Raw genomic sequence first — 24449 nt, 5'->3', positions numbered from 1 at the left:
CTCTCAGCTTTTGATGCTCCCATGTTTTTGTTATGCATTAATGTTTCAATCACAATCTTTTAGGAACTTGACTTGAAATGACATTAACACAATTGTACACGGCGTGCCATGCGTCGTTACAAACACTTGGCAACTGTTAAGGGTGGGAGAACTATTTAAATAATTGACTTAAGTAAAAGTATAGGTACCACAATGTAGAAATACTACAAGTAAGTTATGCATTCAAAATGTCACTTAAGTAAAAGTACCAAAATATTATCAGCAAAATGTACTCAAAGTATTACAAGTATAATTATTTGTTTGTCAAAATGGGTCCTTTCAGCATTATATTATTATATTACTAGATCATTATTATTGATGGATTGACATAAACAGTACTATTAACCCTCCTGTTGTTCTCGGGTCAAATTTGACCCCTTTAAAAAATGTCTATATCTGAAATATGGGTTTCTTTTTAACCAAATTACCACTTGTCACTTTCATTCCTGAGTAAACTCATCTGTACGTTCCTCTAAACTTAACTAGTAGTCAAAATAATTCATAATTTTTGCTTTTTTAACTCAAATATTAGGTATAATTCTATATAAATGAGGGTTATTGACTGTGAATTCCCAAAATTACTCTAAAACTAGTGTTAGTGAAAACTAAACAAAAAAGTCTGAAAAAGGGACAAAAATGTCAATTTATTTTTCAGTTTTTGACTCGGGAGGACAACACAAGGGTTAAATGTTATAGCTGGTCTCGGTTGAGCTAATTTTAAATGCTTTTACATACTTTTGTGGTTTAATCTATTTACATAGCAGCATCATACTTTTAAATTTTGATCAGAAATTTAGCTGTCAAATAAATAAAATATTTATATAGGTGGAGTAGAAGTAAGTAGCATAAAACATCAAACATGGGGTGACACTGTCAGAGCTTCACTTGATTTTGATATGCTTGTTTTATTGTAAAGTATCTTTGAGTACTATGAAAAGGGCTATATAAATAAAATGTATTATTATTGTAAAAAGATAGTTAAATAAAGTAGGCTACCTCAAACTTGTAAGTAGGCTAGGTCTAAACTTAGTCTACTTTTCTTTACTTTTTATCCACTTCAATGCTTAATAAATATACAGTAGGTTATTTGCATCAATCTAGCAACTATATAAAAACAAATTAAAATTTGAATAGACTCAACATATTTCCAGAATTCTATCTAAAAATTTAAAATGCCTAAAAGTTTCAATCTAAAAGACTGAGAAATTAGCTTTGTGGATTTGATATTTCCCCAATAGAATTTATAAATTGACAATCCGCTGTGCTGGCTGGTTTTTGTTGTCAATTATGCTGGACACTAATTATTAAATTTAATAATTAGTTTCCAGCATAATTGAGTTTGTTTTGATTATTCAAGTAGCCTAGTTGCAATTTTTTTTAATATATCCAATACTGATCCTTCCAGAATAAAAAAACAAAAGCGCTTTCTCTTTCGTGTCCAGCGATACGTTTCAACCTTCTCGCTTACCGTACCGGGGCGGGGCGCGAGCACACAGCCGATAACCACACATCCATGCACCAGCGCATCAAAACATTACATGGAGACTAGTGCCTCGGGTTTATGAGTGACATTGTTTTCACTTTGCGTGCAGTCATTTTTCACATAATTACCCTCTAAACCAAGTCCAAATCGTAGCTATAATTGGTTGAATTCCGTCGTTCCGTAGCTAAACTAATTCTCAAACCAGATCCGTTCCTTTTGTTTTGCATTATTGAATGCTAATATTAGCTAACGTTAGCTAACTGAGTCATACAGTCTAGATTTATAACTCATAACACAAAACGGTAACGGTAGCCTTTGCAACAAAGACACTGTTAGTGAGTAGAAGTCTGACATAATGGCCTTATTGGAGACAGAGAATGAGTGTCCCGGTGGTGAAGGAGGAGAGTCCATTGTACAAACGTGCGTGTTGGGGGGCTTCGGTGAGAGCTGCGAGACCAGAGCTCTCCTCTCCAGCCTGCCGGAGGTCCACGGGAGCACGATGACAAGCGAGTCCGCCACACAGAGGTTCTTAGGTGAGACAGTCATCCCCAGAGAAAAGGATTCCTTAAATAAACAGTTTGTAACTAGTGCTTTAGGTGGGTGGTATCTAGCTTGTTCGCATTTAACCACACTGCCCATTTCCTCCCACAGTGATAATGAACAGATATCAAGAGCAGCCTCATCTACTGGACCCACACTTAGGTACATTATGATAACTATAACTCTAAATTCAATCTGTCTGAGTACCGTCTGTAGGTTCATTCTAAACAAATTTGAATTATGTTTTAGAATGGATGCTGAACATGATACTGGAGTTTGTGAGGAGTGAGAAGTCTCCCCCTTCCTTGGTTCATTTAAGCTTCAAGTTTCTCTACATCATCTGTAAGGTCAGTCAAAAACAAAGTACTCTGGTTTGCCTTAGGTGTCTTGGCTGCTACGTCAGTGAATTTCCACCAGACTGCACTACATATAATACAACCTGATCCATTTTACTGACACAGCAAATGTAACTAATTCAGTAATCCTGATTTGTGAGATAGTCTCCTGGATGTTTGCATTTATTTTATTTTTTTCCTGGGCAGGTCAGAGGCTATAAAATCTTCATGCAGCTTTTTCCCCATGAGGTGGCAGATGTCCAGCCAGTTCTCGACCTGCTGTCCAGGCAGGATCCCAAAGACTCAGAGGTAAGACTGGCATTAAAGTGACAAAATTATAATCCAGGCTTTTACAATTACACCTTTGTGCATTTGCCTCATACATGTTTGAGTTTATAGTACTTTTGTTGTTAGCTTTATCAAACATTTAACAATATTTTTTTTTTTTACCATCTACTCATTCCAGACTTGGGAAACTCGCTACATGTTGTTGCTGTGGCTGTCCATGACCTGCCTTATACCCTTTGACCTTTATCGTCTGGATGGTCATCTAGAGTCAGATAGTGGCAAGGCCAGAGAGCCCACCATGGACCGTATTTTAGCTATTGCAAAGGCAAGTTAAGTATATTGTTCTTCTTTTTCTTCTCCTTTATTTTATAAAGGACAACACACATTAATTAACATCTCAGGAAATGTGCCAGTGTTAGTCTGTAGTCCTTTGGCCAGATGATTTTAGACCAGAGCAACAGGAGACAGCAAGACATCAGTACAGGTTAAACTATACAGACAGCTAGAGCAACACATAAGCTTTCTCACTAAGCCATGCAGAGCTACTGGAAGCAGCAAGACATTAGCACAGTTAATCATATTGATTACTGTTTTATGTAAAAGAGATTGGTCTGTATGTCTAGGTATTGCTCCCCGTGATGGCTTGGTTCTGTTATCAGGATTTGTGGTTCCTCAACAATATGTGAATACACTTTCTAAATGTTTAAATGTTAATTAAATGTTAAAATTTAGTTTTTCTCTTTTTCAGTCTTATCTACTCGTCTGTGATAGTCCGAGGGATGCTGCATCTGTACTGGTATCAAAGTAAGTGCATAAACACCACGCAAGTAATTTCATAGTGTTTTCCTTTTTTATTGGTTATATCCAAAAATGTCACTTTCACAATTTGAAACAATGGAACAATAATACCCTTTTACAAAACTAAGTTTCCATTCTTCAATACTTTTAACTGGACTTGCTGACTTAATTGTACTGAAATGCCATTTATAATAAAACTTAAATATCCCCTCACAACCACAACAGAGCAGTGGGCTTCCTAATGTTGATAGACCAGTTTAAATGTATGAAGAGTACTGTAATAAACACAAATTCAGTTACTCTTTTGATGAAGTCGGCACCATGGAGAACTCAGTGTCAAGTTATTTCTTAGCTACCATGACAAACGGAGTGTCAAGTTATTTCTTAGCTACCATGACGTACATAAGTTGTTCATTGCTCCTTGAAATGAGGAAATGTTGAGTTTCTTTTTAAAACATTAAAGCAGGGCTTAACCTTAAGTAAAGTTCCCCCTATGCATATTGTATTATGCAGCTAAAATAAAAGTTATGTTGGCAATATATAGCAGTGTTTGGACTTATTTACGTACATTCTATACATGAAAATCAAATTACACAAAACAAATTCAGGAAGGATATGATCAGCAATGAATGACATCAGACCAAAAACAATTTAAATAAGAGCAAATAGCACCAAAGGTACTATAATATAAACAATACCATTTTTAAATTTAAAAAAAAACATTAGTGGGGTAATAATATAAAAGCTTGAAGAGATTTCTTTAACTTTAAAAGCCATTTTTTGAGTCCATATTTTGGAAGCTCCAGATCATTTTCCAGTGAAGGTGATAGGATACATATAGATACATACTGTATATAATTTGAAACGATGAGAAACCACATCAAGCGATTTGACACTACGTATCTAATAAAGTATTTGTTTACTTCCTCAATCATGTTACCTTCAGGGAAAATTGCGATGGTGGGGCCTGTGGAAAACCATACCAATCATACAGTACAATAAAATGTAAAATAATGGCCAAGTCACTGCTGTTGACAGCAGGGAATTGTTCCCATGGTACCCTGGGAACAGTGGTGGAAGAAGTATTCATAGATCCTTTTGAGACCACACTGAAATTACTCCACTACAAGTAAACGGTATGCATCCAAAACCCTAGTAGTATGTAAGTTGTATCAGTAAAGTTGCATACATCATGGCCAGATGTCTACTGTGTGTCTATTATGTAAAGACTGGGTCAAGCATGGCCTTTCAAAATTAAGGACTCAAATTAATTTATAAAAATATGGCAACTAGCAGTAAACACAAAATACAATCAAGATAGTTAGAACTGTAATTACTTGTCCAGCCAATAGAGGGCAAGGTTATTCTTTAAATGTCTTACTGGTGTCTGCATTTGTTTAACCACATGAAACCTTTTAATGCTTTCTTGTCTTATTGTACATGACTGTACAGGTTCATGACACGCCCTGATGTGAAACAGAAGCGCCTTGGAGACTTTTTGGACTGGAGCCTGACCACTATTTCCCAGACCAATGACCAGTCAGTGAGAGACATTATGGTGCTGGATGGTGCCCTGCAGTCTCTGGTAAACACACATACTCACCGATCACACAAACCTGCTGCATGCACACCTGTCTGTGGATGTTTAAAACCAGTGTAATCTGTGTGCACTGCTGCATTAAACCTACAAAGGGAAGTTTACAAGAGCTGACATGACTGGTATGTCACACAATACCTAATGTGGTTTTGGCAGGTGTGTAATGCACCTGCTGCGTGTGTGGGATCTGCTGTTTCAAGTGACTTTGTGTAATCCACCGCTTTGAGCTAAACGGTTCGTCATCAAATGTCATCAGCATTGAGGGTACTTAGTTCCAGAGAAATCCACTTTCTTCACCTTGATGCCTCTCACAATACACATGTTCTCACTGTAAATTGCTATTAATGATTGAGAGTCTTTTAAAGTCCCTTCCTGTCAGCTAAGGTAATGTAATGCAGCCCTCAAGCAAGAACATTACATATGTATCATTGGCACATAAACTTGCATAACATGTTTAGAAACAGTCTCTTTGTACTTACTGTCTGTGAAGTGAACCTGGTTCCAGCCTATGTGTAAGCCTTAGGGCAGTCAAAACTGGCTTTGTGTGTTCAGTCAACAAGACCCATACTTGCTTTTTTGTGTGTAGATTGAGTGTAAAGTGATGAAAAACAAAATCAAGGTTTAAAGACAAAAAATACATTTTTAATAAATTAGCTAGCATGAATGTGGTTTTTGATGTTTGTTAATGCAATAGAAAATGTGTGATTCTTTCTCAAATATCCCCAATTGATTTGGTCATCTAATTTGTATCCCCTAGGCAAAGCTTTTCAAACATGGAAAAAGAGATGACCTCCTACAGTACGGTAGGTTCCCTTTCCCCTGTTATAAGCAGCAAATTAATACATTAACAGTATGCTCTCTAATCTGTGGAGGTCAAAGGGAAGACACATCATTTCCCGAACAGGAGTTATTGAAACACGTTTGTCACATTTGCAGTCTGTTCCGTTTCATTTGCCTGTGGTAACATCATTATTTGTTTTCACAAATCTTTATCTAAATGTCCTATGCCGGAGGAGAGGTATTTAAATGCAGACATACAGGGATTTCCCTTTAAATGAATAACAACAGAGTCTTCCCATACGTGAATATAATCTATGATTTTATTTGACATGCTATCCAATGCACAGACTGTACAGTCATACTGTAGCTTATGTGATTTGTCAACATAGTGAGACTCATTTCTGTGTGTGTGTGTGTGTGTGTGTGTGTGTGTGTGTGTGTGTGTAAATTTGTTATAACAGTATTACAACAGATAACATGGATGTCCTATTTGTTTCCAGCTCCTACAATCCTGCAATGTCTGGAGCAGAAGAATCTTTCAGAGAGCAGCCAGGCCATGCTGAGGAAGCTTGGTGTCAAGCTAATCCAGAGACTTGGCCTCACCTTTCTGAAGCCACGTTTGGCCACTTGGAGGTCAGACATACCAACCAAAGTAATCCGTATAACACATTGATACACAAATTCTGTGTGTGTGAGTCTGTCTGTCTGAAGAAAAGTGTGTTAGATCTAAAACATGCTTGTATGATATCAGTAATTCCCACCGTTGAGTTGGGAATTGCTTAATATCAGGTCACTTTCCAGCCCGTTTCATAGTGTGATGTTATATTAGTGTACAACACATGTCATGTCCTTAGTGGCAGGATCAGATAGCAGCGAAGACCTGAATGTCTTAAAACATTTTTATGTATATTCTTCAGGTACCAGAGAGGCAGCCGCTCCCTGGCAGCAAACCTTTCCATGTCCCAATCTACCACAGTTGCCGTGACTCCTGAAGTGGAGACACACAAATTGGAGGAGGACTATGACATTCCTGAGGAACTGGAGACTGTTATTGGTAAATTTTTGCCTTCACTCTTTTCAAAAAATTTGTTACTGCAATACCTCTGCTCAGGAAATCTAAATTTATTTTATTTTTACAGAGCATCTGCTGGTGGGACTGAAAGATAAAGAAACAATTGTGCGCTGGTCTGCAGCAAAGGGGTAACGATCTGTTCATACGTCACCTAACCGGAACTGTTGATAACAAATCATCCTTTTTGCAACTTGCCTTTGGTGTTCTTTATGTCAAAGACATCTCTGAAAGAGTCTATGTGTTACAATAATCATCTGTTTTATATAACCCTTCAGCATTGGGAGGGTGACAGGAAGGCTTCCCAAGGAGCTGGCAGATGAGGTGGTTGGATCAGTGCTGGACTGTTTCAGGTAAGTTCATGCTTGGGGAAGATCTCTCCATCACAGTCACGCTATGTCATTTATAAGTTCTTGTTTTTATTTTATTATTTTTAATTATACCGTCACAGGAACAATTTTTGACCTGTGTTGTGTGTCTTCCTTTTCAAGCTTCCAGGAAACAGACAATGCATGGCATGGAGGCTGCCTGGCACTGGCAGAACTTGGAAGAAGAGGCCTGCTGCTCCCTTCCCGGTTGACAGATGGTATGTGAGCACAAATTTACATTGACATAATTATCATACGACACATGGACTACTATAACCAAGTCACTTCTTGTCATTTATTTATTTAATATATTTACATTTACAGTACATTACCACATCTTCTATTGTCAACGTTCTACATAAAAAGTCCAGATTTACAACCCCTATTTAAATGCTTTACAACTTTTTTTTATTCAAGTTTGAGAACAAGACAAAATATGCACATCATGCCTTTGCAATGATTATTTTTTACAGTTGACTTTGTGGCTGTGTGATAGACGTTTTAATTATTAATTACATTCAATATGTTGATCTTTTTTTGGCTGAAGGTTGTATATACTCTGTCCTTTTGTACAAAATGTTATAACAGTCAGAGTTTAGGAGCAGCGCGGCCTCCTCCTCAGAACCCGCCCTGGTGCCTTTGCTCTCTTGTTTGGTGCATGGCTTTTGTTTTCAGACTGCCCACTGTTTGCTCTTTTTATAACAGTTTTCTTAGCCTTGGTTGTGCGTTTGGTCTTCTTTGGAAAACCAGAACTTTTAGTGTCTGTGGAATCCTCTGAGGGCCTATCTGCAGGACTCAAGTCCCACAAAGAGGCAGCAGAACTTGCAGTGGCTAGCTGGCAGAGTGCCAGTGCTGCAGTCCGCCTCTGGTCACATCGTTCTTCATCCAGCTCAGTATCTGGCCTGTGCTGAAGATCTTTTAAAGTGCTCAAGGTGGAGCTGTGAACAGGGCTGCTATAAGAAGCTCGCAGACTGAGGTTCAGAGGTAACTCTTCCCCATTTGTTTTCTCTCTGTCTGAGACCCTCAGTCTGTGGTCAGAAGGACTACTTTCTTTGTCCTGATTCCTTGTTGAGAGGTTTAGTGGGGCCAGATCATCTCTGTTGTCCTCATCATTTTGGTCTGGTGTAGTTTCAGGATATGGTTTAGAAAGAGGCATAGAGGAATATCTGCTACTCTCTGATGGTCTGAAAGAGACAGGCCAAAATAAAGAGTTAAAGGACTGATTGCCATTAATTACCAGTAATTGCAAATACAGTATATTGCAGCTCAATTAGCAAAGACAAAAAAGATTTGGGAATTTTTACTCACCCTCCATCCACGTGCAGAGATCCTAACTGCTGCAAGCTTTCTGCAGACTCCTCGTGTCTTAAGTCAGTTTTGATGGGTTGGGTGGCTGCAGCTGTGTGTCCTAGTTGGGTGACTGTCTGTGAGTCTCTCATGTAGTGTGGGGCCTCTGTGTCTCTTTGGATGATGTGTGCATGACTGGGTCTGTCAGGGGACCCCAAGGCTGAACAGCCTTCTATAGGACTCAGCCTGGTTTCCTTGTCTTCACTTTGCCTGTTGTTGTTCTCCTCTTGTGTAGATGTGTTGAGGCTGTTGTGACTGGGACGTGAATGCATGTATATGTCATAATCCTTAGGCCCAAGCGTTGGGCCATACAAATCCAGTGGTAGATATCTGGACCCTGTAATTTGCATGGAGATCTCATGGGGTCTGTACAGGCCAAAATTCAGAGGGGGGCCCGGGTGAAAAGGGTGGCAGTATCTGTATGGATGTGGGGGAAAGAGTGAAGTGTGAGGTGGGGCAATTGGTTGTGGCACCACAGGCCTCTGGGGATCCGAAAATTCTGGCCGGAAAGAAGGAGAGTTTGGCTCATTTGCATGGTGGTTTGCTGGGAGGTAGTAGGGTGGATACAGGGAACGGTCAGACAGGAGATAAGGAGAGTATTCAGCAACCATGGTAGGGGTGAATGATTTTAAGGGAATTGATGATGAAATCGGGCCCCATGGAAAGCCTGGGTGGTTGAAAGTGGGCACAGGAGCTTGTGATTCCTCCGACTTAAAGGCTTCTGCTTCGTCACTTTTGGGTGTGACAGGGTAGAAGGCAGATGGGCGCGGCAGAGACTCATTGCTCTCCATGTTCTCTCCCTCCATTACTGTATTTGATTTTTCCACACTCTGGCTGTCTTTATTGACTGGACTGTCACACTCAACGTCAACTTCTTCTGTGTCATCTCTGCTCTCAGCTTTGTTCTCCTCAGTTCCCTGTGTCTCAGGAATATTGTTCTGAACTACTGGTGGTGGGCTTTGACAGTCCTTAGATTTGACCGTGTCTCCCTTTACTCCAGCTTTGACCCTTCGGGCTGTTTGCCCATTTTTCTGTGACAGCAAGGAGATGGAGTTTTTACACAAGTTATATTTCATGTGGTTGAAGAGATGGGACTTTTCGTTGCAGGTGAAAGGACACTGGAAACACTGGTACTTGAAAGGCTTGCCTGGCGGTCGGGGAATATAGTGAGGTCTTTTTGGCTTGCGTTCCTGAGCAGTTTCCATCTTTATTCTAATGGATGTCTGAAAGAAAAGTACAGCACATTTCAGGGATTAGAAGTAGTTTAAGTTTTTTTGAAGTTACTCTTTTCCCTGAAGCTGTTTGGGAGTGTGACACTAAGAGACACTCATGAATCATTGCAGCTTTCGTACCAGATTCTCACTGAGCTAGTAGTCACGTCATGTGTCTAAGAGAGTTGTTTGTCTGGTTCAGGTAGAGAGTGGCTCTTGGAAGGTTTTACTCTGTGTTTCTTTAGCTGCTTGTGCTGAAAAGTGTCCTGCTGCACAAAACACTGCACCCTCAGGCTAATTTATTTCTGCAATTGTAACTTCACACTGGGCTGGACACCAAAGGACCACAGAGAAATAGTTAACTATAAAAACCTGTCTACTGTGTGCGAAAGTTCACCAACATGTTTGAATAAGTGCACTCCTGTCTATATGTGGTTTTGGGTGATTGGCAGCCGCCTACAAACGCCTCTACCTGCCTGTTCACCTGTCTATCTGCTCTGACATTATTCCACTCTTCAGTCCTATAAGGTTAGAGAGCTGCTAAGGCACTATGCTCTTACTAACACAGACCTGGAGGGCATGCAGAGACATGCTTTCTATCTCAACCTTATTAAACTGTGTGCTGTCGGCGTGGGAACCACGAGCCACCTGCTTCCCATGACTACACCTGCAGGATGCACTCAGCTCCCAATCATCATTTGATGAGCTCTACAGCTCTGGAGACACAGGAGTATGATAAATAATTCTTTAATATTTGTAGAAATTAGAATCTAACATTTTGTTTAAACACTGAAGTTGGCTGCATGTGAAACACTTCAGGTTGGCCTTTGAAATGAAACGTGACCTAAAGCTTTGAGTTAAGTGTCAATGGGTGCCCGTGGAGGAACCTGCTTGTCATGCGCTGTCGCAAGAAGTTGTCACTCAAGTTTCGGTACTACTGTTAGAGCACGCAAAGCCACTCCTTTCTTAAGAACTGAAATTCATCAATCTCTTTTCAACGGTGTAACTCTCTCACTGTTAATATAATCCATTAAAAACATTTTTAAAAATTGTAATAAAAAAGCTATCTAAATGTTATCTAAATAAGTATTTTGAGCTTTTTTTAGAAGGTCATCTGCAGAGCCCAGGTATTTTAAGCATTACCCGTGCATCAGTTTTCACAGGGCAAATAGGGCCTAATTAAAATCCATAGGTTACAGGTCGATATGTAGCCTATACCTCCCCTAAATAATACACACTACAAAGACAGTCTTTTCCAATAACAGAAAGGCTTTCGCGGAGTTCTGTAAATGTAACTCAATGCCGATTCCTTATTAATTAAAGGAAGACAAAAAAACAAAAAATTACCTGCTCTGGTCTGAGTCTTCAGCGCGCAGACAGCTGCTCCACGGTCCACAGCGAGCGTAAGTCAGGATGTTGGCTCCGATATGTGTCGAAAGTTCAGACTGCGTTTGTGAATGTGTGTGATGGTGCATGTGCGTGCTGCATTTGGTTAGTTGTGTGGTGAGTTCCTCTCCCTGAGATGTTGTCTCACTAATGGGTGGGGCTTAAGCCCAAACAGCAGGGCCCTTAGGCAACATCGATGTACCTGATATTAGTCAAGCCTCGAGCGATAATTTACATGATGGGGTGGGGTGGGGGCTCTCCCTACCTTTTCCTCTTATCCGCTCCATCTCTTGTCTTTTGGGGAAATGACCAAATATGTTTCATTCTGCAGTTACTGTAAATAACATGTTGATTTACACCAACACATCAAGTTTCCAGTGAAGTCCAGTAGCAAGCTGGCAAGATCGATATGACGTATGCACACATGGTGGTAAAATTGGTACTAATCTTGTTTATTGTGAGCAGTGTTGTGTACAATGTTACAGATTTATAACTCATACATTATTTATAACTACAACTTTTACTAAGTTAATTAACTTTATTGCTAACTTCCAAATTATAACAATGCTAACCGTGTTGTGCTTTCTTTCACCAATGTTACATACAACTCCTATTTACTAAATGACTTTGAACACTAATATAACTACAGTGGGAAAAGAATACGTGGGCAGGCACTAGTTTGCATTTAGTTCAACTTCAAATGGTCTTACACTGGAAATTGATAATCAGCCATATCATTGTGCTTCACACACAAAAGACTATCTATGATAATTAAAACTCTGTGATTTGAAACTTTAAAAGAATAATAATTGCATGTAAGTCATAACAGTAATACAATCTGAAATACTTACCACAGTTTAGAGGATCACTATTTGATATATAGAAAAATGTTTGTAAACAAAGATTTATGATTTCTTCATTTAAAATAAACAGTTAAGTGAGCACACATGATCTTTAATTCAGCTAGTTGTTACTGGTTTTAGTCCGAGGAGTTTGGTTTATCATGTTTGATGCTTAAGTCGTGACTTTTGAACTCTCCTCAGCACAAATGTTACATACAGTATGTAACATGTTTGATCTTAGTTTTATTTCTTGTTCTTGAGATAAAACCACTCCATCAATTTCTGTTGTCTCGTTGCAGTTGTGCCTCTCATTGTCAAATCCTTGACCTACGATGAAAAGAGGGGAGCGTGCAGTGTTGGTTCCAATGTGCGTGACTCTGCCTGCTACGTGTGCTGGTCTTTCGCCAGAGCTTATGAACCTGAGGAGCTCGAGCCTTTTGTCACTCAGATCGCCAGGTAACCTTCTTCTTCCTTCCTTTACCTAAAAACTTCACCTTCATGAGTCGCTGCAAAACCACACCAAGAACACATTTGTATCTGTCAAGTTCACTGTTTCAGTGAGATAAGCGTGAATCTTCTGTTTATAGATGGCCCAAATGATTATATGTCTTTAATAATACTATACCATTTCCCACAGGAAAATCCGAAAGATAGGGCCAGCTAAAGAAAAAAAGCTGTTTTCTGAACTGCTCGCATTTTAATTAGCTCTTTCTGATGTTTGTTGGAAATGCAAACACAACATTTCTCCTTGTGCATGTATTGTACAGCATTATTTACATCAGCATAACATCCTTGGTATGCCATTATTGCAGCCCTGAACAACATAATCCCTTTTCTTTCCTGACAAAGAAGGAAAAATACAGGTCAAATAAATAAGTAGCACTGCAGCCTATAAACATCTTTTTGAATTTACACCAACATTGATATATTTGTGATAAGCCCACTACCAGCCAATAATATCATCTTATTGATATATACATACTCTAAATATATTTCTTAACTGTGTAAAAAACTAACCACTGAGAGAGAGCGAGAGAGAGCGAGCAGAATACTTTTTTTTTTTTTTAAGTTGCAGCTCATATTGGATTATGTTCTCATTGTAATTTGCATAGAAGCTTCATGGTTTGCCTCTTAGCAGTTATTTACTGCCTCAAACCAGTTTTTCTGTGCCACACCAATCTTGTATGTCACCATATAACCAGCAGCCGTTTTTTGCCTACATATTGAGGCTGCAGTATGTCTTAATTAAACAAACATGTCATTCTAAGATTATGGTATCAAAAAGTGATTCATTTTTTTGGTTTAAGTAAGGATTCTCTGATTCCAGCTTGTCAAATGTGATTATTTTGTAGTTTATTTACACCTCTATGACAGTAAACTTTATATCTTTAAGTTTTGGACAAAACAAGACGTCATCTTGGGCTTTAGAAAATGTTTTTTTATTATTTTATGGACCACTTTTATAGACCAAACATGTAATCGATTAATCAAGAAAAATGATCAACAGATAAATTGTCAGTGAAAATAATCATTGGGTGTACCCCTGATTGTTTTCTCTTTCAATGAAACTGTTTCTTTGCCACATAGGAAGATCTAGTTGAGAAACTAAATTGTTGTTTACATTCTCTTGCACCTGAAAACTCCCCATTTCTAAAGTAATGTTTTTTTGCTATTGGCACATAGGTGACAAAAAAGGGAAAGAGACACATGCTTGCATGATATTTGGCAAAGAGAGGAAAAGATTTGCATCGGGTACATCATTTAATGTTAGAAACCTCCCTGTTTTCTAATATCTGACAGTGGACAAGCAATGGATGGCATGTCGGAAGTTGGGACTGTTTTTTGTTTTCATTCATTCATTCAATCTTTTGCGCAAAGCGACCTGGTTGCTTATTCAGACATGGGACCGACATGTTAAATTGCAATCATATTATCTTAATTGGGTGAATATCTGACAGAGGCTTATGATTTATCTCACTCAAATCTCCAGAGTGTGACTTTTGTTTTTTGTTGGGTCAATAAACAGTTTTACCAGTTGTATGGTCTGGATTGAAATGGTCTTTTTTGGTCTATAGACTAGAATGCAAAATGGCTAAGAAGGACGTTTTTCCAGGATCAGTACCTGAAGTCGACCTGAACAGCAATTAGTAACATTTTATAACTTGTATCTTATCAACAACCAGTGTAGAGAAACTAGAATGCAATATCATCCAGTGACGTTCAGTCTTTGTCAATAGTAACGGTTTGCCTTCTCCTTGATCTCTTTTCTCTCGGTGTGCATGTATGAACCTGTGGCCTCTGACTGTGCAGACCAGCTCTGCAGTGTCAGTTTGAACCCCTGCGACTTCCATTATCATCAGCAGTCATGACAACACCCTCCCTTTCCCTAGCCTACAGGATTGCCAGGTTTCGCCTGTTGCTGTAGGTTTCGGTCGCCGTTTGGCAGCAATGCTCAGACAAGCTGGTTCCTGCTCTTTGCATCACTGCTTGATGACATTTACAGAAAACTCACTTTTGTGAATGTGCGACTAAGTGACTTAGGGGCACACACATATACTCACACAAATGTATCTCTAATTACACAGTTACACTGTGTTTTTATTAATTGTATAAGTGGCAAAATATCTTTTAGGGTGTTATCCAGAGTCCATTCAGGAGGGTTTTTGTTTCCAAGCTCTCAGGGCTGGGGCAGTTAGTAAAGCTCCAGGCCTGACTCTTGCTGTTAGGAGGCAGGATACATGGGAGGAGAGCAAACAAGGCCAATAGCAGTTAGTGTCAGTTAGTGTAATGCAGAAATAATGTTGCAGGATAGGAAAAAGAAATGCGCTGGGTTGTTTGCATTTTCTTTAAAACCAATCGCAATCGTCTGATGGGTGATGCTAAACTCCCTCAGAAACTCTGGCTCTTCAAAATGGTCTCAAAACACCACATAAAATATAAAATAAAGTAAACCGTTATACACAATACACAAGACACAAGCTATATAAATTTGCCGGATACATGGTAATTGTAATTTGCTCTTACCAGTGTCACCAGTATCGCTTTGTGTAACGTTACTTTGCCCACAGCAATCCTGCCACAGTCGGTCTCAAAATGTTCTGGTTGGATTAGTAAATGCTGTAACGTTAAACACATTTCTTTCTTTTTTTAAATCTTTACAAAAGACGAAAGAACCAAGCAGGCCTGCCTTGTCCGAAACTTTCTTCAAAACTTGCCATGTTCAGCAGGTTGCTTGCTAGCTCGAAGTTTGTTGTTCTTTCCCAAAAGAGTTTTGCAAGGTGAGGGATATCCAGCTGACAAAGGATTTGTTGATCAAGACTACAGTAAAAGAAATTTTTCTAAAAATGTGTGTAAATATGTTCCAATTATTTTTTTTTGCTCATGAAAAATGGACTAAAGTGTAAATTACAGAATAAGAAAGACTAAATATTGAAACAGTTAACAAAGAAACGTAGCACAAAGGAGCACATTTTGTAACTTGTCTACCCATTCATTTTCCATTTTTAAGCATTCTCATGAAAACGCCCAACTGAATTCACTCATTGTATTCTGTAGACAATTTTAACTATGTCTAGATAATTTATACTCTCCAATCCCCTCCTCTCTCTGCAGTGCTTTGCTGATCACAGCTGTGTTCGACCGAAATGTCAACTGCCGCAGAGCTGCCTCAGTAAGTTCTCTGGTCAACATTCAACAATTTCTTCACTAAAGATTTTCAGTTACATGACAGAAGTTAATTTTTATGTCTCATTTTGTCCTAGGCTGCCTTCCAGGAGAATGTCGGTAGACAGGTTTGTGACCGCAGTATTGACTACTTGTGCATCATGAGTAACCAAATTACTGTGATTTGGTGTTTATTTCCTGCCAATTATTCAGGTGTTGCTCAACTTGCCTTGTTAGGGTATGTTTTTGAAGAAAAGAAATAGCCTCCAAGGACAGCTACAGGGCACCAGCAAACATTTGATTTGCCAATAGTCCTTGAGCCATAAATCTTTCTTAAAATCTTAGGTCATTACGGGAATTTGGAACAAATCACTTATTTCCAATCTCAGATTCATCTGCTCTGTTTTAAACAACATGGACCATTCTCACATTACACACTAAAACATCTTAGCTTTTTTTTCTGTCAACAGGGGACATTTCCTCACGGTATTGACATTGTGACGGCAGCAGACTACTATGCTGTTGGAAATATTAACAACTGCTATCTGAACATCAGGTAAGAAACAAGTGTAATCTACACATTGGCAGTTTTTAAGGGCTTGCCCTTTACAGCCATATTTTCACTATCACTAGTTAAACTTGGTATAACATCCTATACATAAAGTGGGATGGCGACAGGTAGTGTCCCAGCCTTCTCATTGGCAAAGGAAGTGACAAACCAGTCCTACTTCATGGTTGAACAAAAGGTTTCCTCCCCCTCCTCCTGTCCCACCAATGAGAAAAATGCACTTAGGTCAAAGGAGAGTTGTGTGCAGTTGTAGTTAGTAAAGTACCCAATAATGAGCAGCTTTTTTAACAACTACAAGTAGATTTTACAAATCGTTTAGTTTAACTAAGTAAATGTGGCTCTAATGCATAGCTATCAAAATCTGGTGATGATATTACACCCACAATATGCAGCGTTCAGCATTTAAATACCTCCCAGGACATAGATGTTGCTTACAACTGCAGTTCCAACTAAATTTAGGAACATCTGCGTGCCACCTTTTGTACATACACACCTGGCATATAAGGAAATGTGTAAAACCAACATTAAAAGGTTGCAATGCCCTTTCAGGAGTTGTCACTTTTGACAGAACTGTGTCACCACTAGCAGAGCAAACATTCAAGCAGGAAAAATTGAGAAATATGCAAACCTCAGGGTATGACTGACTATAGAACTGCACCGAACAAGGAAAACTGAATAAAGACGTGGATGTAGAATGATGAAAGTGGCTGAAATAGATTCCCCCCCCCACTTTTGAATGCTTATACATAGTAATGTCTGAAGCTGTAATTTATTTTCTGTCGATATTGTCAGCTGTGTATCTAAAGCCTTGTTTTTTGTTCTTAAAGTGTCTATATAGCTAGTTTCCCAGAGTACACCAAGGCCATGATTGATCATTTGATAGCTATGAAGATCAACCACTGGGATAGGTAAGTACTTGTATTTTCCTGTCTTCATAAATGTCACCAAATATGACGGTAATACAATAAGCACAATACTATGTACTTTGTGTTTTGCAGTGTGATCCGAGAGCTCTCTACTAAAGCACTCCACAATCTGACGCCTAAAGCACCTAATTATATGGCAACAACGGGTAAACAATGTCACCTCACCTGTTCCACAGGCAGCGGAGAAAGCAAATTGCTAATGAGAAATGACATTTATAAATTGACTGAAACCTACAATTATTGGTCATGAATAGGTATACCATGCCTTTTTCTTGTTGGTTTCAGTTTTGCCACAGATTTTGCCCATGGCAGTGGGTATTGACCTCCACGGTCGCCATGGAGCCATCATGGCATGTGCAGAGATCACACACGCTCTCTATAAACTGGGCGTTCAGACTAACAGGTAGACTATACCCAATCAATGAAACATTGAGCTACGGAAAGATGTCCTAAAACTTCTACCTAGACGGTGTTAATGTAGTGTGAATATGAGCTTTTCCTTATCATTTGGCATGATGTGAAATTCTACTTTTTAATTTTTTTTTATTTTTTATTTTTTAATAATTCCATTCTATGACTTGTTGCTTTAAACATGCATGGGTCTCATGTTTCCTTCCTTTATTGGTCTGCAGGACTGTGGTGGACATAATTTCCTCAGAATGTGTGGACGCATTAAAAAACATTCACCAAACGGTATGTGTAACCAAATGTTGTTTCAAGATGAATGACTGTAGTCAAAGTGTCCTCTGTTGCTGATGTTCATTTGTTGCCTTACTTTCAGCTACATGACAGAAAACAATACAGGTAGGTGGAAAGGGTCTATTTGATTTGTCATTAGCAGTTTGGTAAAACATAACTTAATATTCTTTTGGTTTCATATTCCAATTAATGCTTTTGTTTGTAGGGGTTTTGGTGGAGAGCTAATGAGGCCAGCTAGTAAGTGTGACTGCAAATAGGAAATTGCCTTTACAATGCAATTCAATTGTTTTAATGAACATGATGGAAGACATAAAGGGCAATTCTATTTTCTCATAATACGGTAGATATGATCACTTTTGTCTTGTCTACAGTGTGCGGTCTCATTGAAAAGTTGTCCCTGTCCAAAATGCCATTCACGAACAAAACTGTAATCAGTAAGTTACATTTTTTTAAACATTTGCCGTTATGCTTTTAAATGTTTGTATTTCATTCTAGTCTCTAATGTTGTGTCACTGTTTCAGCTGGCTGGCAGTCGCTTATTGACGACACCATAAAGAATCTGCCTCTTGTTTCGAGTGGTGTGAAGGATTGCATTATGGTAAGCTTTTCTTTATAAAATGGAAATAACATCACAGACAAAGAGAATGCTAATTTTACATTTTACCTGACAATGAACTACTAGTGAATTGTTACGCATCCACAAATAAATGCAGATAATTGTGAAGAAGTTTAACAAAACGGATGCCCATAGGAAATTGAAATGAGCAGATAAGATGTAAATTTGGTACTTCTCAAAACTGGAATTGGAAGACTGCACTGTTTATAAAGCACTGCTTTTCATCCAGAAAGACAATTTGCTTGTTAGCTATTCATTGATCTTTATCCTACTTTGTCTGCAGGTTGCCGTGGTAGCGGCCTTGTCCGCCTTGTGTGAGGAGTACTACCAGGACGAGCCAGGCCAGGCAGACTCAGCCATGCAGGGTGAGTAAAATACGTATTCCCACTAGTTCTACTGTATGTCTGAATTTTAAAGTTATCTCTACATGGCATATGCGTGTGTTTGTGTTTAGATGTCCTGGTGTCTCAGTACATTGAAGGGCTGAAGAGTCCACAGATGCTCACTCGCTGTGGATCTGCCCTTGCCCTCGGCTCTCTGCCAAGATTTATGATCCATAGCAAATTGAATCAGGTGTGTTTGGAGAATGTGTACATTTTGTAGCCATTTTACGTCTCACTGCCTTAGTATTTAAAGTTAAGATTGTGTGTGTGCGTGTGTGTTTGTGTTTGTGTGTGTGTGTGTGTGTATGTGTGTGTGTGTGTGTGTGTGTGTCAGATCCTTAAAGGCCTCCAGCAGATGTGCACTGTCAGCCAGAAGGATGGGAGTTTTACAGAGGCGAGGAGAGATGCAGTCAAAGCAATTGCTCAGTGAGTATGCATTAAAAAAAAAAGTATTCCTTCTACTATTGTTGTTTTCAATATTCTTGTTTAGTTTATTTGGTTCAGACTTATGTTGCGAAGGCCCCTCCGTCACTCCTCTGTTCTTTGTCTTGCCCTAGTTGTGTCGACTAATGCTTAAAATAAACATTTGGCTGACTAAAACGGCATGACTTGAATAACATGTCCATCCATCTTTCATCAAAATTCAATTTTTTTCTTATTTTCACAGTTCATCAGATATTGAATCTCCTCTGTCGGCCCTTTGAATCTTTTTTTAATAAGAGTTTCTTTTTTGTCTTGCATCAGGGTGTGTGTGAAGGCTGGTGTTTGTGCCCATGGCTCCCCAGACTCTGCCCTATGCTCGGAAAATGTGACAGAGGTGTATGGCGCTCTGCTCAACTGCATGAATGACTACACGACAGACAGCCGAGGGGACGTTGGTGCTTGGTGAGTTACCTTACTTATCAACCCACATTAGTAAATATGCCCAGAAACACTTACACCTCACAATTACATACGTTTTTTTTTAACTTGCCTCAGGGACTAGTAATGCTCCCTTGCCTGAGGCCTTAGGTGTTTTTCTGTTCCTTTACCTAGGGACACAAAGACATTACATACATGCCTGTCTCACTAGTAGCCCCGGGCCATGCTTACCGCCTCGCCAGGAATGTCACCAGGCTTGTCACTTGTCCTCACAACATCGGATGGGCTGCTTCTCTCGTTACTTTTTACTTTTTATTTCCTTCATTCTTTCTCTTGAATCGTTTTTTCCCCCCTGGTTTACAATTCCTTATCTCTTGTGGTTTTTTATTTTTGTACCACATTTTTCCTCTTTTTTTCATGCCCACACATACAGACATATTTCTCATCACTGTGTGCCTCTGTTTCAGGGTGTGACTTTAAAAAGAATGCAGTGATTAACATTTCACATAAATGAATTGTGCCCTGCAGAGATTAAGCTAATTTGACTATAACACTGCCAAATCTACCAATGACAAGGAAATATAAGCTTCAAATGATGGTCCGCATCCTTGTGCCATCTTGTGTTTTATTTGTAGGAGTACATCATTTGTCATGTTTGTTCTTAAAGATTATTTTGCTGCTTTAATATTTGATGTTAACATAATTTTAAGATTGTTGAGATCATTATGACCCAGGACCATGCCATTTACTCTCTCTGTGATGTGCCCAGGGTGAGAGAGGCAGCGATGACTAGTCTGATGGATGTGACTAAGCTGGTGGCCAGCATTGCTCCGGAGATTCTTTTGCCAGACCTGTGAGTAGCAAATGGAAGACTCTGCGTAACACCAACTCTTGGCTATTTTTTAATTTTTATTTTTTATTAACCTCACCATACATCTAGAGAATCTCCAACCTGTGTTTCACGTCACCAGCAGGTGAACATAAAAAGTTGTTATGTCAGTCAGTCTCAGACTCGATGTTTGTTCTTTGGCTTGAGTCATCTTTGGTGTCACTTCAATGTCTCAAGGTGTGGCCACAATACCTCAGCCTAAGTCTGTTCAACTTGGATCATGCAGGTTTTGTAATTATAATAAAGTAACAGGATCAAAATAATTGCATAACTTTGTTTTTGATTTACTTTTACTGTTGATAGAACACTAGTTGATTATGGTGGAATTCACAGCCATTGTTGCCTTTGGGCTTATTTATAGTGTTAAGTTAATTAATTCATGATAATTGTTTGTCACCTAGCTAAAAAAGTGCAAAAGTTGGTATAATAAGTTAACTCAAATAGCCAATTTGGTGATACCTTAGTAAGGTTAAGTGAAGTGACACACAGCATTGATTTCTGATTTATGTAATAAAATCACAATTCTTTTCTCAATTTATAACTATTCTGCAGAGTGAAATGTATGATGTGCTGCCTGGCCCAGCAGTCAGCAGAAAAGATTGACCACTACAGAGCCCACGCTGGCAGCGTCTTCTTACACCTCCTTCACAGCACAGATCCTGCAGTACCTCACATCCCCCACCAAGAGGAGTTGTTGAGCATTTTCCCTGTGTGAGTCCCCTCTGTCCCTCAATTCACAGCTCATCCAGCAGCATTACAAGCTCTAAAAGTTGCAGTAATCCAGCTTTTTTTAACAGAATGTTTTGTTTGTTTTGGCAAATAAAATATGAAAAGTATGATGTGCAAGACCTTGTGATATTTATTGATCTTTGACTCCAGTTTCTCTTTCTTTCAGTGAGACCACAACCAGTCTTAACTGGAATGCTCCATCCCAAGCTTTCCAGTATATCACCCAGCTGCTTGGACTGCCCCAGTATCAGTACCACACCCTGCTGGGCCTCACTGTGTCTGTGGGAGGGATAACCGAGTCCACAGTAGGTCACCCATGATAGGAGGAGTAGAACATTATCAAATCAGAGCATTTTGATGTACAGACGGGTGACACATTTTAAAGAAAACAAAATCAAATGCAAACATGCAAGACACTAAATGCTTTGATGAGTATGAATAATATTCTCAATCTCAACCCAATTAAACACCAATGGGTGATTGGGTGACCTGTTAGACAGCACTCTCCACCGCCGTCATCAAAACACCTAATGAGGGAACCGGTTTCCCATCCCTCCAGCAGCTTGTACGATCTAGGAGAGGGAGCATTGAAGCTCTCTTGGCAAATCATGGCTTCTCCACATCTTATTAAAACACTTAACGTTGTTTTTTCCTTTAATTTGTCACCCATCTGTATTTTATAAAAGTTAACTTTTCAAATAGTCATCTAGTAGAAGTGTAATAATTGTATTAACATTTTAAGGCCATAAACAAGAAGTTCACATAAGAAGAAGAAAATGCTAGTATGAGAACATTGTGAATGACGTTAAGTTATAAATATAATGGATTTTAGCATTTATCGCCTTTTAAGGGTGTTGTTTCAATGTTTTACTTCTGGTATGAAATAGAACTCCTGGAAATTACACATAATAGTGACATTTAATGGTGAATCATTGCCCTTTGCTCATTATCAGGCTTGGATGTTAGTATATACAGCATTGGACCATTTCATTGTAGTAGTTTACTTTTCATCACACAGTAAGGCTTGACTCTTTGTTCTTTTTTTGGATGGTTGTAATCCTGCTGCCTGTAATGAGTTGGCAAAGTGGGCTCTTGGTTGTTTTATTTAGGAGCAATTTAAGCCAACAGGGGGAGCCGTGTGTCTAATATAGTCTACACAATCCTCTACATTGTCACTTGCTCTCTCTAGAACACCTGGCCTTGAATTAATTCTTAAAATTATAGATATCATGCTGTGTTATTTTGACTTATCTCCTCCCTGTCCCTGCTGACAATACTGTGCATCCACTTGAGCTTGACGCGTGGATCCAGACTTATCCAGAACAAATTGATCTGACGGGTCCCTCGTGGTACTGGCAAGAAGGAATTTCCCATTTGTTGAATCTTTGCAATCCAGTGCTAAATAACCGCTTCAAAGCATGTCTGATACTTTTCACTCCTGACCCCTTGCACACTATCACTCAGGAGGCTCAACAGGGGCCTCATGTTCTCCTCCAGTATGACCTAACCTTTTAAAATCAATCATTCGAAAGAGGTAACTTTAAGCATTTGTGGATGTATACAAGACAAATAGGTTTAAAGCATGTTAGAGCAGCAGTGAAGTGAACTCATCTGCCAGTGGAGTCTGTAAACATATTCCCTTAGACGATGAGGCTCTCGTCTTGCTTTTACCTCCTGCTCTTCCAGCCTTTCTTTGCCGCAGATACATCCTCTGAGATGGGAAGGACTGATATGTTTGTACAGGATTGCATGCAGGAAACTGAGCCAATACTGCATCAATACATGAGCCAAGATTACCATTCTCACACCACAGGCATATATTCACACAGGCAGAGAGAGATTGAGCATCCAATAACTTTCCAGGAACTGCCTTTAAGGCCAGCCCCAATGTAGAGAGATTATAAGGCCATTCAAAAGTCAAACAGCTGAAACTGGCTGAGTCCCAAGACAGAGAAACCTAATTCTGTATGAAGTATTTATATATAATTTTTGGTCATATGAATTCTAAATGTTTAAATAACATTTAACCATTGAAACACAAACATTAAAAAACACACATTCATTTTGTATTTAAGGGTAGATGAGTAAATCAGTTTCTATGTCATTTTGTTTACCTATGGCACATTGTGTTGCTATGTTTTGTTGCTATGTTGCAAGTGACAAGGTTTGACACTTCCTTTCCTGTAGCCTGATATCATTTTTTTTTTTTTTACTGTTTTTCTTTCCAAGGCCCCTCACGTTCACACTTACTCACTAATAAGCACACAGCCATTTTGTTAATACACTCAGGTTTTATATATTATCGTTATTTTATTATTTATATTCAAGCCAATTTTTCCTTTAGTGTTATTTGTGGAGTACAATATTTTTTAACATGTCAGTGTTATTGTACAGGAAATCATCAAATGTAAAGAGTGAATTATTGTAACATTATAGATATGACAGAAAATACTACATAATAGGTCTCCTTTACAGACAGCAATGGTGATCGATAAACAGGTGTAGCTATCACCCAACCTCAAAAGGAGTGGGAGTCTCTGTTGTAGTAGTCCACCGTTTAACCATCAGGCATTTATTGCTGCTGTCCGCTGTTTCCCTTTAGGTGCATTTTTCTTCTCAGTCGTTGTTTGACTATCTGAGAGGGATCCAGAACAACAATGCTGCTCTGACACAATTTGGAGATGCGTTGCTGAGTATCTTCAGAGACAATCTCCGCAATGACAGGTACACACACACACACACACACGCACACACCTTTATTTTCTTGACCTTGCTAGATGTATTACTTCAGGCCCTTTCCATTTTAAACTGGAGTGATGTGTCCGCCTCACCTTTTTAAAATCAAATCATTTCTGAAAACTAGTCTTCTAAGGGTAGTTGTTGCAATATTTATGTTCTGCTTTTATGTTGTGCTTTCCTTAGATATGATTGTTTATTATTACTGCTGATGGAACATTTTTATTTATTTACTTTTCTATGTTTAAAGGTACAATATGTAATACTGATAGCTAGTGTTTAAAATAGTTACTGCA

General features: G+C 38.9%; 2 protein-coding genes across 3 annotated transcripts in view; one reads left to right on the top strand and one right to left on the bottom strand.

Moving 5' to 3' along the window:
- Positions 1–1877: 1877 nt before the first annotated feature.
- The window catches only part of tbcd (tubulin folding cofactor D), a 26445-nt gene continuing 3873 nt past the window's right edge, over positions 1878–24449 (top strand). For both annotated transcript variants that reach the window (XM_032536593.1, XM_032536592.1), the window contains exons 1-33: positions 1878–2055; positions 2174–2224; positions 2312–2409; positions 2605–2706; positions 2864–3010; positions 3434–3489; positions 4936–5068; positions 5838–5883; positions 6361–6493; positions 6778–6914; positions 7000–7060; positions 7208–7282; positions 7421–7515; positions 12383–12539; positions 15696–15753; positions 15845–15874; positions 16217–16302; positions 17142–17222; positions 17313–17386; positions 17526–17643; positions 17873–17933; positions 18022–18044; positions 18145–18176; positions 18311–18373; positions 18461–18537; positions 18839–18920; positions 19010–19128; positions 19273–19364; positions 19683–19823; positions 20569–20652; positions 21241–21399; positions 21584–21722; positions 24020–24141. In XM_032536593.1, the coding sequence (XP_032392484.1) occupies positions 1878–2055; positions 2174–2224; positions 2312–2409; positions 2605–2706; positions 2864–3010; positions 3434–3489; positions 4936–5068; positions 5838–5883; positions 6361–6493; positions 6778–6914; positions 7000–7060; positions 7208–7282; positions 7421–7515; positions 12383–12539; positions 15696–15753; positions 15845–15874; positions 16217–16302; positions 17142–17222; positions 17313–17386; positions 17526–17643; positions 17873–17933; positions 18022–18044; positions 18145–18176; positions 18311–18373; positions 18461–18537; positions 18839–18920; positions 19010–19128; positions 19273–19364; positions 19683–19823; positions 20569–20652; positions 21241–21399; positions 21584–21722; positions 24020–24141 (3110 nt within the window). The remainder of the gene's footprint in view (positions 2056–2173; positions 2225–2311; positions 2410–2604; positions 2707–2863; positions 3011–3433; positions 3490–4935; positions 5069–5837; positions 5884–6360; positions 6494–6777; positions 6915–6999; positions 7061–7207; positions 7283–7420; positions 7516–12382; positions 12540–15695; positions 15754–15844; positions 15875–16216; positions 16303–17141; positions 17223–17312; positions 17387–17525; positions 17644–17872; positions 17934–18021; positions 18045–18144; positions 18177–18310; positions 18374–18460; positions 18538–18838; positions 18921–19009; positions 19129–19272; positions 19365–19682; positions 19824–20568; positions 20653–21240; positions 21400–21583; positions 21723–24019; positions 24142–24449) is intronic.
- Positions 7710–11422, bottom strand: znf750 (zinc finger protein 750). The gene is made up of 3 exons (XM_032536594.1): positions 11203–11422; positions 8606–9867; positions 7710–8481 (listed from the first exon to the last, which is right to left on the bottom strand). Exons 2-3 carry the CDS (start codon positions 9847–9849, stop codon positions 7893–7895), a joined length of 1833 nt encoding a protein of 610 aa, XP_032392485.1. The 5' UTR covers positions 9850–9867; positions 11203–11422; the 3' UTR covers positions 7710–7892.

This window comes from Etheostoma spectabile, chromosome 15 (genome assembly GCF_008692095.1).
Source record: "Etheostoma spectabile isolate EspeVRDwgs_2016 chromosome 15, UIUC_Espe_1.0, whole genome shotgun sequence".
Classification (NCBI taxonomy): Eukaryota; Metazoa; Chordata; class Actinopteri; order Perciformes; family Percidae; genus Etheostoma; species Etheostoma spectabile.
This window is presented reverse-complemented; position numbering and strand designations above follow the sequence as displayed.

Excerpts from the sequence above, each read along its gene's own strand:
- znf750 (XM_032536594.1), bottom strand. The coding sequence starts at position 9,849 with ATGGAAACTGCTCAGGAACGCAAGCCAAAAAGACCTCACTATATTCCC. Across the intron at positions 8,482-8,605 it reads TCTCTGCACGTGGATGGAGG|ACCATCAGAGAGTAGCAGAT; the intron begins GTGAGTAAAAAT and ends TGTCTCTTTCAG.